This window comes from Arvicola amphibius, chromosome 11 (assembly GCF_903992535.2).
Source record: "Arvicola amphibius chromosome 11, mArvAmp1.2, whole genome shotgun sequence".
Taxonomy (NCBI): Eukaryota; Metazoa; Chordata; class Mammalia; order Rodentia; family Cricetidae; genus Arvicola; species Arvicola amphibius.
Window position 1 is genome coordinate 57369466 of NC_052057.2, and position 21779 is coordinate 57391244.

The 21779-nt window shown below is 35.0% G+C and overlaps 1 protein-coding gene across 1 annotated transcript; it reads right to left on the bottom strand.

The window, feature by feature from the left end:
* Nucleotides 1-2026: 2026 nt before the first annotated feature.
* Nucleotides 2027-11848, bottom strand: LOC119826104 (solute carrier family 7 member 13-like). Its single transcript, XM_038347120.1, has 4 exons — nucleotides 11182-11848; nucleotides 7099-7230; nucleotides 4632-4993; nucleotides 2027-2272 (listed from the first exon to the last, which is right to left on the bottom strand). Exons 1-4 carry the CDS (start codon nucleotides 11846-11848, stop codon nucleotides 2027-2029), a joined length of 1407 nt encoding a protein of 468 aa, XP_038203048.1.
* Between the last annotated feature and the right edge of the window lie 9931 nt (nucleotides 11849-21779).

Genomic DNA, 21779 nt, shown 5'->3' on the forward strand with positions numbered 1-21779 from the left:
ATTGAGAGTTTGAGTCCAGTCAAAAATAATGACAAACAGCTAATCAGACCTTGAAGCGCAATATATATATATATATATATATATATATATATATATATATATATATATATATGAACTATAAGGTAGCAGGGTAAATGTGGAGCCAGATCAACCTGCCTCTAGAGACAGGTAGTGGAGTCAGTCAGGCTACCCAGCCTCATGAGGCAGCAGTGGAAGCCAGCCAGGCCTGAACAACTACACTGAAAAATTATGTGATAAAGAGGCAGGAAATATAGAAAAATCAAGTGGTACATAAGCTATGAAGAAAGAGCTGAAGACTCTACAAGGGTGACAGGCATGAGAGTGAGCTTAGGTTAATAGAGGAACAGGTTTTCACCCAGTAGGGTCAGAGGCATGGTGTTATGCAGTCTGGAGCTTATACAGATGCAAATTTGGTACTTCTGCCTGTTGCCTAGCTGGATAATCATCCTGGCTCTGGGCAATGACAGAGGCCTGAGATGAGGAATGTTTTACTTTCTGGATTGGACCGTCTTGAAGGACTGCCATAATCTGTGATGCCACTGGAGGCAATGTTGACATCTGTGGCCCATGCTGATGCCCTAGTCCACAACAAAAGATCCATATGGACAAATGCAGCTTATTCCTCTGACTGAAGCTTTGGTGATATCTTTGGATTTTGTTTCCTTGCATGGGGCATGTTGATGTGAGTGATTTATGTAACCATCTGAGGACATGTTGAAGTCCATTGTCTATAATACTACTTAGCGCCAAAAATGGGTCTGTGGTCCTGATACAACCAGGCACAGTGTTAAGGTCTATGGCACATGTTACCACTCATGTGGATTTCCATGCTCTCTTCAACTGTCTGAAACCATGTTGATGTTCATGGGCCATGCCACAGGTCATGTTAGAACAATTACCTATGTAGCTGTTTGGGTCATGCCAATGTCTGGAATCTGTGCTACCACAGATGACCATGTGTGGATCAGTGGTCATGATGTAGCCAAATGGCCAAGTTAATGTTTGTTACCATTTAAGGTCATGTGGGTGTATTTGCTATGACCTTAAGACAGTTTGATCCCTGTCTGTGTCTGTGGTCTTATTGAAGTAGGAGGCCATGTTTGTAGTTTGTTCTGTCACAAGAAACCATGTGGAAACCCATGATCTGTGTACCCACTGACTGTAAAGAACAAGATAGCTACTTTTGCAGTAATATCAATAACTGAAAATGCACAGTTGAGAAAGAGGGACATGAAAGGCTTCTATGATAATCCCTACTCCTAACCCAATAACCACCCCAAATAACAGCCTAAACACGAATCCATTAAAGAGAACTCTTAGAACGTGTGATAAGGATGCTGAGTGTAGCTCTATAAGTGATGGCTTCTAGTGAGGGTGCAGAGGGGAAGGACTTGGCTCTATTGAAGGCCAGGCCAGCAACAGTTTGACCATATTCCAGTGAATACATAGATAATACAAATTGGATTCATTAAAAAATATTTCTCCTTAATTTTTATTTACTTTTTATTTGGGGGGTCTTAAGGGTGGGGTAGGAGACAAAAAAGGAAAGGGAAGTGAGTGTGATCAGGGCACAAGATGTCAAATTTCAGAGGAATCAATGAAAGTAATATGGTGAAATAAGGTAAATGTAATATTTTCATATATCTACATTGCATATTATGATTAAACTAGTATTAACATTCAAATATTGTAAACATTACAATTTCTGAATTATGTGTAATAATAATTATTATCATTTATGGAGTATTTTTTGAAACTCCAGTGGATGTTAACTCATAGTAATTAACATTTTGATATCATTTAATTTTGTGCTTAGAAACTTTAAGTTCCTGTTTTGCTTTTCACAAAAATCTATTTAGCTCAGGGAGTAACTTTGTGTCATTCAGTTTTGTGGTTTATGGGAGATGGATATTTCTGTAATGAATGATTATACACAATATAATAATTCATGAGATTAGTATAATGTTTTAGAATTTTGAGAACTATTTTTTTATGTAGTTTTGCACTAGTGAATAAAAATGTTATCTCTATTTTCAGGTGGGGAAACATTAAATAGCAATTGCAAATAACAAGTGATTTTATCAAAAACCCCAGAATGTTGCTTAAGGTGAATATGAAGCCAGAAACACAGAAATCCACTTAAAATAAAGATGACTTGGTAAATAAGCTCCATTCTGGGAGTCTTAATCATTGGCAAGACAACTAGAAACAAAGAAGAAGACATCGACGCAAATAGAAATGGTGACCACACCTAAAGGTAAAAAGAAATTCAATATTAGTGATGAATTTATTTTCAAATTTGTATATTTTATATAGTTGAAGAAGACTCATAAATTGTTGTAGAAGTAAAAGCATATGGGTGCAATCATGTCCTGAAATATTAGAGCTACAGCTTCAGTTTTTGTAACATATTGAAGTTTGCTTGCAGACACAGCAATTGAAACTGATGCAAACAACTGTATTTTTACTACAAATCCTACAAATTTCTCTTGCTTCATAAAACTATGGTATTAGTTCACTAAAATCAGTGGTTTTTTTTTTTTTACAGGAGTAGTTGTACAGCACTATTTAAAAAACGTACTCATAAACAAATTTAGTCAGAGTATTTTATTATTAGCTATTAAGACTTCCAATTTGGGAAATAAGGGACTGATTAATTGATATAACACATAACACATCTTTAAAATGGTATGGACTAATCTATCCTGAAACATCATAAAATAATAAAATATGAGAAATACAGAGGTCATAGAAATCTGGTTTGAAACATATGAGTCTCAGTTATTTATCCCTTCCAGAATTATTCATTGAATAACACTGATATAAAACTTTCTGTGTCATTTATTTAAGACAAATAAAGAAGTGTCCTATCTAGAAACTTAACCATAAATATTCAGTTTTATACCTTGGGACAGTTAATGAATCTGTCACTCATAATGTTGATCTCTAAAATCATTATGACAATCATATATATTATATTTGAGGATACTGTGTTTCACAATAATTTTATATTTAATGTCTCATTTTACTATGAGGCTATTAATATGGTGAAATAAGATTGGTCATCATATCTCTGAACAACCCAGATATTTAATGCCTAAAACAAAGGAGGCATTCAGTACACATTATTTCTTAATAAATTCATGACTAAATTAAAAGATAACACCATTCAACATTTTTAACTTGAGGAAGATATTTTAGGAAGATACAAATGTAAAATAAATTAGTATTTCTTAAAGTATGTATAGTGTACAAATCTATACAAGATTCACTTAATAATTAATATTTATAAGGTCCAATGGAAAACAAATGAATCTGTGTCCTCATGAGTCAGTCTGAGAATTTTTATTCGAAGAATAATATTCAAGTCATATTGTAGTGACTGACATGTAGGAATGAAATTTAGGATTATTAGTTCACTTCATCTTTAAATATATGAGTATCAAAAATTACTCACTTTGACTAGGCTTATAACTTAATTAAGTCATAATGGCTATCACAACTGATTGGATTCATATTATTCCATGGCATGGCTTATATTATATAAGGATAAGATTGATGGAAAGAAGAAAGGGAAATGAAAGAAGAAAGAAATACAGATAAGGAAAACATTTGGTTGACAAAAATGCATGCCATCAACTTTTGGGGATTCCAAAAGAACCCACAAAATGTATTGTAGAGGCCCAATTATTTCTATGCCAAGATCAAAAGGAAATAAACCTATCTTACAATGTGTTCTTTACAAAACAACATATTTATAACATTCAGAAATAAAGTTATGATTTCTGTACCCCTTTGATAGTGTGCTTAGTGTCAGACCTCCAATTATTTTGTATGGAGGGTTGTTAAAGAACACATGCCAGCTCTTTGGGATGCATCAGTTCATGTCCACATCTTGTTTTCTGGACACTGTTGTCAGTAGAATCTTTTAAAGTAAGAGCTTAATTCAGTGACATTAGATGGTTTGCATAGTTTACCTCCCACTTGTCACCTCATCTTAGCAGCAACTGTAAGTTGACATCTATCTTGTTCTGCTCACTAGACTCTGTCTGCTCTAGGAATGCATCTACCTATAGCATAAGGCACTTTGGAGAATATTTCTTGGGTTCTGTTCCTATGGTTCAATGTTAAAACACTTTACCTGGCTGATGTACTAATTTAAAAGATACTGTGTGCATTAATGCTATAAGTGTTAATATGGATTCCATCATTTTAATTAAATTAAAATGCTTAACATCACTGAACTAATGTGCTTATTAACATTTCTTAGCAATTAGATAGCATGCTAAACCTATAAAATTATGATATAGGTACAAAATTTGCACTGCATTGTTACCCAAGGAAACAGTGTTGTGCATTATCCATATTTTACTACACTCTAATTATTGTATAGTGCAAGAATTACGGAAAATGAAGTTTGTCTTTATATAAGGAACTCTTGCTGAGCTTTTACATAATAAAGCAAAATGATTGATCCATGTACCCACAATGAAGCCCTGAAGTAGATGTTTTGAAGATTGATATCACAACTGGCTAGAAGCACTTACACAGTGGAAGCAATATTGTTTGTATAAAGTAAAGAGAAATTTAAAACTAGAGTTTTGATTTACCTTGTAAGGTCTGTGTAGATGGGGCTCCTGGTACCTTAGTTTAAGCAAAGCTATCATATTTAGCTCACTTAAAACTAAGGATGACAACATCAAATATTTTATTAAGTTGACTAAGGTTGAAGGTATTACTGCAATAGAAGAAAAAATGATGATCTTTGTCACAGCTACAACTGGACAATGGTAGTTGTTAAGCATAGAGAAGATGAAAGGCAGCTGTCCTTCTTGACTTGCAGAGTAAAAAAACCTTGATGCTGAAAGTATTCCACAGGCAGTGCTGTTTAACATTGAAATAGAGACCACAAAAGAAATGACCCATTGCATGGAAGGGAAGACTCTGTCCATCCATGTGCCAGCAACAGAATCTATGAAAATTAAACAGAAAGTCAAAATATGAAATTCAGTTTCACAACAATTACAATTCTTTTCTATATAAAAATGTCTTAGATGCTACTTCATTGAGACAGAGTTTTTTCTTCATTTAATGACTCTGCTCTGTTCTTGCAATTTGATTTGACAACACAAGTTCTTCTAAAGTGACTGCTTGTCATCTGTGAGCCTTCTTCTTTTGGAGTATATCATGGTTCTTGTTCTTCTTGATTACTATATTACCTATCTTATGTATGAAAGACCTAAGTATTTTCAGAAAGCTCATCAGAGAATGCAGCCATATTTGTTAGGGAGCCATGACAAGGCAATTGTCTTGGAATCCTAATTTTCTTAAGGCTCAGATACTTCATGGTGAAATAATTTATGACATTTATACCAAAACCATGTTTCCTCATCCAATCATATTGTATAACAGGCCTTTAAAACCTCGCTTATCTTACAGCTGTCTTTTTCCAGCTAAAGGGCTCCCTGTAGGTTATCCATTCATTCTTCATGGGTATTATTCAGTTTCTCATCCTCCTTCTGTTCCCATTTTCTGGGGTTCTGACATGTATCATGGTCCTTGACTCTCAAATATCCATCTAGCTTCCTTGTTTACTTTTCTAATATGAAATTTTATCTGCACACAGTCATTGTACACACAAAGCTAGCTTGGGATTTGCTTTTGCAAAGGACCAGAACTAATTTCTAGGGGATAGTCCGGAGTTCTTGAGCAGCCTGAACATACTAGTCTTCTAAACTGCAGCAGGCTACAGACATGTTAATAACAGATGTGCTCAGCTGGACCTATCCTATACAGTCTGTCGCAGGGATTTTAAACTGAATACATGGTTTACATATGCCCAGAAATACGTGGAGGTTTGTCAAGAACCAACAGTTAAGTGAAGTAGTTATTCAAGTACTTAACAGCATGAATTAAAGATGGCACTATTTTTTAGTAGAGCAAAATAAATTCTTAAGTGGTATGCCTGATATAAGGAATATGAGAATATTCCAAGCCAGGTAGTTCTGGTGCATGCCTTTAATCACAGCACTTGGGAGGTAGAGGCAGGTGGATCTCTGTGAATTTGAGGCCTGCCTGGTCTACAAGAGCAAGTTACAGTACATGCTCCAAAGCTACAGAGAAAACTTTTCTTGAAAAACCAAACAAAAGAATATTCCAATATTCTATAAAATTGATACAAATCATGTTCTTAAATATTTTTATAAACCATAGTTAAAATAAAGTCATAATAAAGTTAATTTATATCAGGTTGGTATTTTGCATGGACCTTTGATGAGCCAGCAGTTTGACTACTTTTTTCACATATCTAATACAATTGGTTAAGCGCCTAGCATTTTTTCTGTGTGTTCCAAATGTCAAGTGTTAACTTTTCTTTGTATTGGACATTTCTGGTATAAAGCTCAAAGTGTGTATTCATCAGAGTTATCATTAATACCATCCTTGAGTGAAATCATTTCATTCCATTTCCAAATTTTAAACTATATTTAATGCCCTCCAGGACAAAATATATTTGTATTTCACAAAACATTTTGACTCAATGAGCACATCATTAGAGTCACTACTATAACAGACAGAATATAGGCTTGTAATTGAGGCTGAGTCTATCCAGCCATCATGATACACAGAGGAGAATGAATCCGTTCTGGTAATGACAAATTCTTTAGAGCATGATGTATTTGTATGTAGGATAAGTAAAATGTCATTCTGAGTAAGAAAGTCACATTGTTTTCTTTGTGTGTGTATATTTGCACATGTGCCTTAGTTTGTACATGCATGAATACATTTGTGTGTGTTCACGTCCTTGGAAAATTGTGTGTGTACACACATATGTGAATGTGTGTGCATATATGCACCCAATATGTGTGTGTGTAACATGTGTGACTGTATACAAACCCATTCTCTTATGTATGTACAGGCTTGCACATGTGTGTAGGTAGAGGTATGCATGCATACAGAAGTATGTGTGTGTGTATGCTTGTGTTTATATGCACAAATGATGTTGTATGTGTGCTTGTGTGGGGGGTATATATGGGAGCATGTGTGTATATATGTATATGTGTGTATACTTACACATACCTGAAGAGATGATTTCCTGAGGTGACAAAACTGCCAGGTAGGATACATTAGTCAATATGTATAACACAGCCACAGTAGATATACCAGAAATCAGAGATTTTGGAATCGTTTCAGCAGGATTTTTTATTTCTCCTACAAAACAAGTTCATTACTATAAGTGCTTATCTTTGTTCAATTTGAATGTTTCTTTGTAAGGAAATAGTTCAATATCATTGCCTCTCCATTTACTTACTTTGATTCTGTTATTGTCCTATACATATTTTACCTGAAAGCTGGTGTTTTCTAAAATCCTGCTCTGAAAATAAAAGTAAGTTTGTGAAAGTCACCCCTAGTCATATCATAGAAACAGAAGAATTGGTTCTATGACTGAAGAGTGAATAAGATTGCTGTAATGATAGTTCCATCACAATTGAATTTGAGTATTTACTTTCTGTTGCTGATATATATACCTTAATGGTTCAGATACCAATATACAGCCTGGGAGAAGTCAGCCACAAGTCTAAAAAAAGAAGAGTAGTGCTTGGTACTCTATGCTCTTCTTCCAATGTAAGAACTTAGGTATATGGCAATAATTTTATTGACACATAACCAATTAAACGTGTCACAGCACCACTGCATAATCCATAAAATTCAAAACCCATGAAGATCCATGAATTGTGTTATAAGCAATGCTAATATATGGCTAATATGACTGGGAACTCCATCCAATAGGGCATTGTGATATAAACCTGTTTTTTCTATTCCTTGACTTCATGTGGCAAACTTTAGAATAAAATAATTGATTTATATCCAGCAGTGACAACAGAATGTGAAGGTGTCCTGGTGAAATGTGATGAAGCTGGTAAGGGAGGAAAGTTATAATGCAATTTTCTGGATTGGCAGAATCCACATTCTCTTTTATTGTTTAGATATAGGGTTTATCTGTGTAAACTCATGGTCCTTAAACTCACTCTGTAGAATAGGCTTGCCTCACACTCACATATAACTGCCTGTCTCTGCCTCCCAAGCGCTAGGATTAATGGTGTGTACCACTATCACCATTGTAAGACAAAGAATGCAGGTGTGTAACAATGCTCTCAGAATTTGGATCCAGATCCAATTTCTTAGGTTTATAGAATGTACAATAACATTTTCACTTCTGTTGTTATTGGTGGATTCGATGTTGGGATGTTTGCTGATGGCACTAACAATCGTGAGCAGAGTTACAGAAGTGGAACAGATAAGGTGAGAACTGATCTGTTTCTATTTGCTTTTCTAGACAATGGGAAGGGGGAGTTCAGCTGATGGGATTTATAGATGAAAAACAAATAATGTCCTATTCTTAACCAAAAGTATAGAAAATGTTACCTCTTCTCATCTTTCTTATCAGAATGAATGTCAGTGCTTTGATTCCTTTCTCCTTTTTTTTAAAATTTGAATACCCCAACCAATTGGATGATACCATCCACAGTTAAGGTGAATCTTTCCATTTAAGTAACCTAATCTATTTAAGTCTTCGCAGATGTGTGTAGAGACTTGCCTCCTACGTAACTCAAGATCCTGTCAGTTAACAGTATTAATTACCATACTGATCAACATCGTATTCCCTATCATTGCTAGAATAACAATGCCCTTTAATTTTATGAAGCTATGTACTTCCTAGGAATCACTTGCAAACTAGAGTATCTTTCTAGAGAATGTAACAGAGTTCTTTCTCTAGGGAAATCTAAAGGTATGACCAGAGCCGAGTTATGTGAGAGCTACATGTGGTTCACTGAGAACCACATTGTAAACAGCACCCAGGAAGAAAAATCAGAGGAAGAATAACTGTAAAAAAAATGAAAGCATAAAATGCTCTAGGAAACATGTAATTTTATATTATTAGTCAGAAATATATTTCTTAGGATTAAGAGAAAATGGAAACCCAAAGTTTTATATATTGTTTAAAATTTTTTGAGATTTAATTTTATTTTATGTGTATCAGTGTTTTGCCTGTATGCATATCTGTGCACAGTGTATATCCAGAGCCTGTGATGGCAATATTTTGCTGTATGTCTATCTGTGTCATGTGCATCCTGTGCCTGAGGGGCCTTGAAGAAGGTGTCATACCCCCTAAACCTGGAGATACAGTCAGCTGTGAGCCAACATATGGATGATGGATATTTAGCACTGTCCTCTGGGAGAGCTGCCAGTGCTCTCAACTGCATAATCATTGCTCCAGCCCCAAATCTTAGTAGCTTCTGCTAAGTAATTATATGCAGCTTCTCATGCACATTATATTAAATTATAAAATGTGAAAATAAAAGATGTTTCTAATACATAACAGCATAGGGCAGTTTTATAAAAATAATTATGTATCTAATCTACAGAAAAATGTATATAGGAATAAAAAGACAAATTCCTTAGCAATAAACACTTGGCAAAATGAAAACTTTTTATAGTTTTAGTTATCTCTCACTCCATGAGTATGTGTGTTTGCTTGTGTGTGCATCTATGTATATATATATATATATATATATATATATATATATACTTTTATGTGTGATATTGGGATATTATCCCCAAAATGCAGAATTCTAGAGAAATGAAGAAAAACAACTTTAGAAATGTTAGTAAAACTTTAAAAATTCTACTTTAAAAATTCCTTAAGAGATCTTCAAATGTTGACAAATAATTAAAACTTGAACGAAAATCAAAACTGTACAACTCAGAATCTTTCTTGTCAGTTTCCCTGAACAAGATAGAAAAGTTACAGTGAATGCAAAGTAGAACAATTTTGAGACTTCAATATACAAGAAAAATGCAGCCAATCTTTTTTTTTTTTTTTTTTTTGGTTTTTCGAGACAGGGTTTCTCTGCAGCTTTTTTAGAGCCTGTCCTGGAACTAGCTCTTGTAGACCAGGCTGGCCTCTAACTCACAGAGATCCGCCTGCCTCTGCCTCCCGAGTGCTGGGATTAAAGGTGTGCGCCACCACCGCCCGGCAAATGCAGCCAATCTTGCAAGGAATTTCAGTCTCAGTAATGAGGAGAAGAATAAATGCCTTGCAGTCATACAATGGAGTCTAAATATCATGGTGGTTTGAGCTTGTTAAGTGCTGTTTCTGTACAGTTTAGACTAATTACATTTTAGCATATGGCAGGTCGTCAGTGAATAGGTTTATTGAATTATATTTGATTAGATGCCTTAAATCTACTGTGGATTCCACAATAAATCAGAAGAGCCAGATAAATATATGGGAAAAGAAGGGCTCTAGAAAAATTTAATCCCTTAATTTGACATAATAGGACATGCCTCAGTGTAAAAGAAATAAATTATAAACAATGGGAGCCCAACATTTTAAAACACTGTAAGTTTTACGCTTAAGTGACCAACAGTAAACAGTTAACTTAGAAAACAGTGAATTATTCTGGAATCTCTTATACTGAAATACTGTAGGTTGTAACACAGAGATCTATCATAAAAGAACAGATGAAAAAACACATGAAACAGCACAATGGCACTAAAAGCATAAGCTAGAATTCCAGAAAAATCAAAAATAATATCAAGATAAAGGGCATCTTTATATTGCAATAGGGAACAATGCACATATTAAGCATTAAAACTTTAGCAAAAAATTCAAAAATTGAAATAAGCAAGGACGTCCTTAGAAAGAAGCACAAGAAATATTTTTCCTTGATATTTTCCATCTTTCAATATAAAAACTAGACTTCATGAATAATAAAGGAAATAATAAAGGAAATTTTCAATTGAAGTTGGCTCATCTTTTTCATTTGAAAATGAGTCTATTTGTATATTTCTAATTTAATTAACTTCTTGAAAAATACCTCCAAATGTGGTTTCAAATGCAATCAAGTTTGAGAATATAGAAAATATTAATTTACTTTTAAAAACTTAAAATTCTAAATGAAAGAGAACCTGAGGAACATGTCATTTAAATCTATTCCATTTACCCGAAAGACAACATACGGAGATTTAGTGATGAGTATATAATACAGAGAAAATTAAATTTTATTACAGAGCAAGAAATAATCATTGTTATCATTCCATAAAAATCCTAAACAAACTCTTTTGCAAGCTACCAGAGATTTTCATGAATGGATTTACCTGCTATGGTGAACAGAAGTGATGATCCAGAATATGCAAAAGACCCTTGGAGAATGGCTTCTGCAATTTGTGAGGCATCAGGAAATTCAGCACCCAAAGCATTCTCAAACCTGGACACATTCTCTCTTTTCCCAATCACTAACAGTACAACCCCAGTTAGAGAAATGAAGCAAAGAACAGCTATCTTCATGAAACTATTGATAGTATTAAACCAAGACACTGTAGTTACCCCTCGAGCATTAAGAATTCCTAGTAACCACAAAATAGTCAAAGCCAGACATTTCTTTGGTAGTTCTGGAGCTGGGCACCCAGAATAGAAAGGTTGGATGAGACAACTTGCTATTAGTAAGCTTTGAGTACTTAGTCCCAAGGAATATCCAAATATATTAATCCAAACATTAAGGAAAGCAACAGAGGATCCAAGTGATCTTTTTAGGCAATAATAGGGTGCTGCACTCACAGGAAAAGTAGTTGCTAGCTCTGCAAGACAAAGAGAATTCATCATTTTTAGCAGGGCAGCAGTGGCCCATATACTCAGCGAAACAGGGATGTTCTGTGAAGAGTATTTCAAAACCCCTTTAGGAGACACAAAGATTCCTGCCCCTATCATGACACTAAATAAGAATATGTTTCCATGGAAAAATCCTATGGCCCTCAAGAGTCCCATGCTTTTCTATTTCTTTTTTTTCCTCAAATCTTCTCAAATGAATTTAAAATCTCATATGGACTGCAACCGCCACAGCTCCTCCAGCTCATGCAAGACTCCCTAAAACAAAATATACTCTCAACTAAGCTTTTTCATCTGTTTCATGAGATGTTTATTTTCGAGTTTGAGTTGTAAATAATTAACTTGTGAACTGTCCTCATGTTTTCTGACTTCTTTTGACAATAGTAAATGTATTTCATGTTAATAATTATTTTTTGATGTTGGAGATTGAACCAAGGCTTTCATCCATGCTAAGCAAACATTTTATTAATGCATCTTCAGCTCTGTTAAAAGTTTTTCAAAACACAAATGCCATTGGTTAAATTAGTGACTCCTAAATTAAAATGTAAGGTTTAGCCTGTGGAGGGGGTGGTTCACGCTGAGGAGAGTCAGTGAGAAGGATATCAGGTTTATTCAAGGGCCAGTACCTTGAAACACTGAATCAACATTTATCTCATTCTGAAAAAAAAATATACCTTGGGGTATTAATGAATTATAGTGATGTTTTTATAGAAAATAAAAAAAAGATGTAGAGGTCTCATGGGGTCCCCTTATTCTACCTCCATCCCCTTGGGATCCAGTCAACACTCCTGATGCTAAGTAGTTTGAGTCCCCCTAGTTCTTTATCCTCTGGCATCTTCAGCCATTTCTTTCAGCTATTACCAATTCCTTTGTGGCACCCTGCTGACAGAAGATCTGCTCTTTTCTAGGGACTTCACAGCAATGGCACTTGTGGTGCCCTAAGTAGGACACTAGTACCCTCCTCCCTCCCATCATCTGACATCCATAGGGTGCTCCTAGGTCTGCTGTTATCTCCCACGTAAGTCTTCTTTCTAGCCAACCTCATCACTTGGGACTTGCCACCACATGTGGCAGTAACTCAACGTTGCTCTAGATACTCTTTTGCCATCCCTTTCAGCCATTCCTTACAGATCATCTCCATTCCTTTGTGACTATTCATGGACCACAGATTTCTTTTTTCTTCTTTTGATATGGGACAAAGTAAGCTATTCTGTCCTCCTTTCTTCCCTCCATTCTGCTCTCTGTAGAATTACCAGCACTGCTCATCTCAGTCACTCAGTCCCTCCTACCTGCTCATCTTCAGCTATTTAAAATTCCTCAGTATCTATGACTAGACACAGAGCACCCTATTTCTGCCTCTGCCATCCTTCATGCTGTTAGATCATAATTTAAAAAATGATTTAAGAGACCTCCATATTCAGTGCCCTTTCCATGTTTGTTAGCCTATCATCACTTCCATCCGCAATGCATTGCTCTGGGGATACTTGGAGTCTGAACACAGAGTTTCAACAAGAGTTTCAGATGTGGAACACTTAGAGTTTAAAGCTTGAAATCCAGACTATTCCCATGGCTGAAAACTGGGAATAATTCTGCTGGTCAGTAATCTGTTAGACTGTTTAGCACCAATCTAAGAAACTAACACCAACATACAAAGGTAAGACAAGATATCCACACTGTATATTATTACAAATTTGTCATCTCTGGGTGTCTACAAAACTAAAAACTTGGACAACCAATACAATGTTACTCCCCAGAAATTAGCACCTGTACTGCAACATTACCTAAGGGAAACAGCATAGATTAAATAGAAGACAAGGACTTCAAAAAGCAGTTAGGAATAGGTTCAAAGACCTTAGAGAGGTTGGAAAGAAATGCTCCAAATAAATACCATGGAAATACAAGCAATTGGATGAAATAATGAAGATAACTCAATATATGAAAGTTGGATTTATCAAAGAAATAAAATTACTAAAGAAACACCAAGCTGAAATAAACTTGAAATGAAATTTAGACAAAAAGTTCAGAGGAAAGTGTCACAAATAGATTAAAGGAATTGGAAGAGGGATTTTCAAATCTCAAAGAAAAGACAGAGAAACAGTTTCAGCTTAAGAAAATATTAAAACAAACCAACATAAACAAAACCACCATATACAAATCACCCAGGAAACTTGGGACATAATGAAAAGACTAAAACCCATTAAAAACATGTAGGAAGAAAACCAGTTAAAAAATACACAGAAAGCATTTTTAACAACATCATAGAAGAAAATTACACAAATTTAATGAGACACCCATCAAAGTGTTAACAGTATATAAAACACAAGATAGATAGGACCAGAAGAAAACAAACAAACAAAAACATGTCAAGGACACATAATAGTCAAAACACTATAACATCAAATGTACAGAACAAAAAGGAGTATTAAAAGTTGCAAGAGAAAATAACAAGTCAAATTGAAAGGTATTTTGTTTTTGTTTTGTTTTAATTCTGGAATTCTCCATGCAGCATTGGCTGTTCTGGAACCCAGGATGTAGAACAGGCTGTCCTTAAACTCAAAAAGATCCATCTGCCTCTGCCTCCTTATTACTGGTGTTAAATTCATGTATCACTACAGCCCATCAGGTGACTTTTCTTTTATATAACTATTTTTTCTCAAAAAATTTTATCATAAAATATCAATGTTGATAATGTTTCCCCATTCCTCCACTTCCTCCCAGATACTTCGTATATCATTACTCACCCAACTTTGTGTTATTTCTCTCAATATCTTTCAAACACACACAATCATGCACACACACACACAAACACACACACACACAGAGAGAGGGGGGGGGTAAAAATGGAAGAAAATCAAACAACAAATCAGAAGAAAACCACAAGAATGAAAATCAAAACAAATAAGTAAAGAACAATAAAAAAACAAAAATCAAACAAACAAAAACTCCACAAAAATATTATTGATTTCATTTTATTTTGTTCAACTGTCCCTTACCACGAGGCTTGCTCTGAAGTGTGGTTCATATACTCAGTAAGCTATCATTGGAGAAAATTGATTTTCTCTTTGCTAATGAGTAACAATTGCAGATAATTTCTTGGTTATGTGTGGGACATTGTGTACACTTCTTCCTCTTAGTGCTAAGACTCTATCTGGTTTAAATGTGAGCACATCTTCTGTGTGTTTCTTTGAGTTATGATGGCAGATGTCCTGTTTGTATTGAAGATACTGCTTATTAGGAGTAATCTATCTTAGTTAGGATTTCTACTGTTATAATGTAACACCATTACCAAAAAGAGGGAGAAAATGGTGTATTTCACTTACACTTCAGTATTGAGTGTTCATCATTTAAAGGAAGTCAGAATCGGATCCCTAGTAGCTCAGAAACCAGGGAGCAGAACCTGATGCAGAAGCCATGGAGGTTCATTGCTTACTTACATGTTTAAATGACTAGCTCAGCTTACTTTCTTATAGAAGCCATAACTACCAGCCCAGGAATGACACCACCCACAATGAGCTGGGCTCTCACCTCCCAGCCACTAGTTAAAAAAATTCCTTATAGCTGAAACTTATGAAAACATTATGGAAAAGGTTTCCTCCTTACAGATAGCTCTAGTTTGTGTGTCAAGGTGGCATAATACTAACCAGAACATCTTCCATCCATTTGGCATTTTCAGTCTTTCTGATTCCTCTTTCTTATAGATCTATGAGCTTTGAGAAGAAGGGTTTGATAAAAATATGCCATTTAGCATTGACTGGTCAGAATTCCCACTGTCTGTACATTGTCTAGTTGTCTGTCTCTGTATTAACTTCTATCCAATGTAGTAAGAAGCTACTCAGGTATGACTTATATGAGACACTTATCTGTCAGTATAGCAGCATAGCAGAACAATGGCAGTTGATTTTTTTTTTAGGCCTGTGACCTGTCTAATCTCAGATTCTTTGCCACTTTAGCAATTTCAGATATGGCTTCTGTCTATTGGAGTGTGCCTTAAGTACAATTAAATAAAAATGTTGTTAGTTGTTCTTATAAGATTTGGGACACTATTGAACCTGTATATCTTGCATGCAGGTAACTGTTATACTTCACAGGGTTTGTAGTGGAATGCTATTGATGATTACCTTTCCCTCTGGTAGTACTCACTATACCTTCAGTTATTATGAACAAAAATCTGTAGGGACTGAAGCATGTAGTTGGCTCTAACTCACACTCTCCATGTTTGCTGGCATATGCTAAATATTATATTCACCAATAGGGCCTTACAATCAAGTTATAGAGAGTTACCAATAACCTTTGCAATAACCTATGATTTTTGGTGGTCCCTAAGGTACCCATTTGAACAACTCAACAAGAGGCAAACTATCCCTGGCACAAGAGGATTTTCTTGTTGGTGTATTATGTCTAGTTGGGAAATTATCTAGTTGGTAACTACATTTGGAGTTCTTCCACGTATGCATATATTTCAAGAAGTATCAGCTGTAGTAGGTTTCTATATAGTTTCAAAGGTTATTGACTGTTAGTTATTCTTCCTCATAGTCCCTCCTTTACTTCTCCTCCCTCCACCTCCCTATGTAATACCCCTATTCAAGTTTCCTTTTTGTCTCCCCACAGCTGAATATTTTCTTTTCCATTCTGTGGGAGATTCTATCCTCACTCTGATCACTTAACAAACTCAGTAATAGTGAATACTTAACCACTGTGGTTACGCAGATTTTAGTGTAACTGTTTAAGGTTTAAGTTAATATACACATATAAAAGAAAGCATACAATATGTAACTATTTTGGTTTGGATTGTTTCACTCAGGATTGTTTTCTCTTAGGTACATCCATATATTTATGAATTTCATACTTACATTTTTCTTAAGAGTTGATTGATAATTTACTAACACCTGACTTTTTAATGACATTTCTGAAAGCCAGAAAACCATGGATGGCTTCTTCACAAGCCTTGATAGATTACAGATGATAACTTAGACTAGTATATCCAGAAAAATTATTAATCACAATCTAAGGAGAATAAAAATGTTACATAATACAAACAAAGTTACACAATTTCTGTCCACCAGGACACTTCTGAATAAGTTACTAAAAGAAAATTTTCAACCTAAAAAGACAGTTAATTACAGGTAAGAATACATGTGGACTAAATAATTAATCATGAAGTGTTAATCATGAAGCCTTACAAAATACTAAGAACCAAAAAACAACTATGTCACCATAACAAAATAACAAGGACTGATAAAATACTGCTCATTGCTAACTCTCAATATCAGGATTATCAATTCCAAAATATAAAGTCATGGACTAGCAGACTATATTAGTAAATAGGATTCATCTCTTTACTGTCTTCTGACAAAAAAAATTCTCACCAACAAGAATAGTCACACAAGGATGAATGAATGGAAAAAGGTATTCCAAGAAAATGGACCAATGAAGCAAACCCAAATGGCTATTTTAATATCTCACAATATGGACTTCAAACAAAAACTAATCATCAGAAGAGATAAGGAGAAATACTATTTATTAAAGGAAACATCTATCAAAAGATGTCAAAATTCTAAGATTGCTGAAGTTCATAAAAGAAACATTACTACAGCTAAAATCTCATATGGATGATGTGGGATTATGGACCCACAGACTGTGATTGTGGGTGACTTCAGTATCCCACTCTCAAAGATATACAAGTCATCTAGGCAGAAACTAAATAGAAAAACTGGAGCTAAACAATGTCTTAAATCAAATGGACCTAAGAAACATCTACAGAATACTGTGCCCAAACATTCATAAAGAGCACACTTTATTCTCAACAACCCCTGCTACTTGCTCAAAAATTGATCACAAATTAGACACAAAGTTAAAAAATATACTTCCAGTATCCAGGAGAATAACTATATGTTTTTCTTTGGGTTCACCTTCTTATATAGCTTCTCTAGGATTTTTACGAATTATAGGTTTGATGTCCTTTATTTATGGCTAGAACCCAATTATGAGTGAGTACATCCCATGTTCATCTTTTTGGGCCTGGGTTACCTCACTCAGGATGGTGTTTTCTACTTCCCTCCATTTGCATGCAAAATTCAAGATGTCATTGTTTTTTACCGCCGAGTAGTACAGTTTGGTTGCTCACCTTCCTGGACCTGGAGGGAGTTGGGAGGACCTTGGACTCAACATAGTATAGAGAACCCTGATGGCTCTTTGGCCTGGAGAGGGAGGGAGTGGGGGTATGGGTGGAGGGGAGGGGAGGGAAGGGGAAGGAGGAGGGGAGGAGATGGCAATTTTTAATAAAAAATAAATAAACTGGAAAAAAATATAAGAAAATATTGGTTGGTTATTCCCAGAAGCTTTGTGCCACCATTGTTCTGTTGTACTTTTCATCACTATTACCAGCAGGGCAGATTGTAGCTCTAAGGGGGCCAAGGGACCTCCCCTGAGCAAGTAAGGGAAACTGAAGAGGAGGGATGGAGTTACACAATTGCAAACATACACAGGAGACTCTTATGAAGGACAAAGCTTAGTTCATTTTATTTTTCTCTTCTTCTTGCTTCTTCCTAATGTTATTTCGCTATTCTGTTCTTCTACCTTGTTGTTTTCCTTTTACTTCTTCCATGATAATTTACTTCTATCTCATTTCTGTTGTCTCCTTCTACTTTTTCTTGGATGTTTTCTTTCTACATCTTTCCTGATGCTTTCCTTACACATCATCTTTCTTTATTCTTATTTTTCTCTAATCCCTTTAATACTGCCTAAGACAAAAATGCAAGAAAAGATTGCATTACAATCATCACAAATTATATATTTTCCAAAAATAAATTAAAATATTTACACAGAAATTACATGTTACATGTTTCTCTTATAAACTCAGAAGTAAACATTTTTTGTATTATTTTCCCTACTATCACATCTTCACCCAAAAGCAATTAATTCTTTATTATTGATTAACAAAGTATAAGTAAATAAAATATTCTTCTCAGCCAATTCTTTTTTTTTTTTTCGTTTTTCAAGACAGAGTTTCTCTGTGGCTTTGGAGCCTGTCCTGGAACTAGCTCTTGTAGACCAGGCTTGCCTCGAACTCACAGAGATCCATCTGCCTCTGCCTCCCGAGTCCTGGGATTAAAGGCATGCACCACCACCGCCCAGCTCAGCCAATTCTTTTATTGCCAGGCTACATTTTGTGAATACAAAATAAGATCAATAATTTTATTATCTATTTTAAAAGGTAATTTTATAAAAGCTCTTAAAAGAATCACAAATATGAACTTTTATATATAAAATCAGTCATTTCTACTATAAATCATTAGAACACATAGCCATTTATCAATATTTTTTATTAAATCCAAAGGAAAATGGGGACATTAAATTAATCATCGTCTTGGGTCAGCATCTCATCTTTAGCAAAAAGAAATGTCAGGTAGTGATAATTGCGCTGCCATTTGGTCTTGCTCCTTGACCTCAGTGTGTCTCTTGCTCAACTATTAAAACTGTGACTTCCTAAATGTAAAATTTTTCTCTAAGATTTTCTACATTAAAGTCATTAATGAAAAGATGCTAAGCAGCTATGTTTATTAATGATCTGCATCTCCAAATTATCTCTGAATGGTCGTTGTTAAATTATTAACCCACTTCAGCAGCAATTCTTTGAAAAAGTCAGTCAATATTATTTTAAGTAGCAATGACATTATAATAAGGGGCTAGAAATCCCCTTAGAGCTTTCATACAACTCATAGATTATGAGGGATGTGTTGACCATGAAGGCAGCAAGCAGAGCTATGTTCAATAATAGCATGAGGTCCTCGGGGGTCTGCCTTTCTGAGGCACACCCACTGTGATTATGCTGACCAGTGAACCTTTTCCCATGAAATCCAAAGCTTTTTGCTGGTTCTCTCACATGGGCTCTGACAAAAATATTTGTGGTTGGTTTGGTGTTTATGTTTCTCCTTTGGTAGCCTGACTAATACCTTCTAGTACCATAGAAGCTAGAATTTAGGTGTGAAGGCCCTGTATAGGCAACAGCTCAATTTCTCAATGTTCAATGATTTGTATACCTGTTGTCTTTAGTATTGGGGCCTTGCTGTCAGTGAGTAGATAGGAGAAAATATCTCAATTCTCTGATTGTTCAGTGTTATTAAAACTTAAATATTATATTTACTGTCTAATACTCAACTTAAAATGTCTCATACTAACATAGAATCAAATTACTTGTCTGAGGGATAAGTATATGTCATTATTATACAGGTTCCACAATTGAACCTTTCATGTTATGATACCCTACTGTACTCTAATGGTCTTCAATATTAGTTCATAGATATTGCAGGTGAGAAAAATTATCAGTTTCTCCTCTCTCTTAGAAGAGAGCTGTCTAGTCCTCAGTGATTTGTCCTTCAAGTCAGATCCAGTGTGTGTTCTTCAGATCTTTTGCCCAACGCACATGACATTCCTGTTTTTTTAAAGCAAAGACATACATGAATGATTGATATGTTCATATCTTAAATGACCTTTCTTATATTTACAAAACCTAGAACCTTTGCTAAATTTCACATAGCCCTATAATGGTTAATTCTACAATCCTGAATGTTTTGCCGTATATTATCTACAGAATCCCTAAATTCTCACAATGTTTAAAATGCAGAAAATAAGTTGTCTAAAGAATGATAATAACTTGCCTCAAGATGGCAGAGATAAATACAAAATTTCTGCTTGAGTTTCATTTTTAAAAATTAGAACCAGAGAAGTGGTCTAAGATGAGTGACCTTTAGAGGAACCCAGAAGATTGTGAGTGAATCCCAGATAGTGGGCATTGAGTTATTTACATGGCTGAAATTTGGTTTTACTTTCTTTTGACTTAAAGAGAATGAATTTTTAATGTATTTGTAGTAACTATTGGACTTTTTCTGATTGAAAAGTGATGTGTTTTTATATCAGTCTGACAAAGGATGAGCTTTGATGGCTATTTTTATTTCAACAAGACACAAGATTCATTAGAGAGGAATGAGTGAGAAAATTCCTATATAACAGTAAATTATAGGCCAAGTGTTAACTAATGTTTGATGTTAAACATTTTATTAATTAGTCGCAAATCATTATACAAAACCAAAACTGTTTAAAATTCAAAGAACAAATGGTCATGGGTTGTGCAGCTCCAGTTAATATATATACAGCAAAAACGCTGCACCTAAAGCTCAGGGAGCATCATAAAAGAGGAGACAGAATGATTATAAGAGCCAGAAGATCAGGAAATCTGCTGCAAGATTGTGGTTCCTGGAAATGACATGACTACTTGATCCATGATACATTAAAGTCTGGTTGTCTAAACAAGGCCTGACAAAGACCACCACCAACTGACATGTTAACATACAAAGGTGAAATATCATTGTTCCCAAACACTAGGGAAAGAGCTAAGCATAACTAAGGGATGCGGAAAGTAAGAGAAATAATGAGGTTGAGATCCCAAATTGGTTGCTAAATACCAATTGGTCAGTCTTTAAAGCATATGAATATAAGTAACACTAAATGCTCTAAGCAGGTTATATTTATATATTTGCACACACATATATACATGTACACACACATATATATGTATATATATATGTATTAAATATATGAAAGGGGACATGATTTTGAGGGAGAGAAACACAGGATAAATTAGATGGATTCAAGGTAAGATAAAGAAGGGAGAAAATGATGCAATTATATTTTAATTCACTTATACTTAATCTTACAATGTTTTGGTAATCCTAGGAGGAAGGAAACAGTAAATGAGAGTTTTATTTCCCACATATCTCTTCCAGCATTTTCTTTGTGTGTGGGGTCCTTCTGTTGAATTTATTGGTTAATGAATAAAGAAACTGCCTTGACCAGAAAATCCATCAAAGAGGTGAGTATATACCTGACCAGGCAGCAGACACCCCAGAAAGGGAGCACAGGCACCCTACAACCCCCTATGACTTTCTGGTCATTCAGTGCAGGATTCTCTCCCTAGCTACTGCTTTTCTCTTCTTCTCCCATCCCAGCTTGCTTCCAGGCACCCTCTCCTTTCTGCAGAGTCATAGGATCCCCCAACTCAGCCTGCTTTGGAGATGAGGGTTTGGGGACAAAG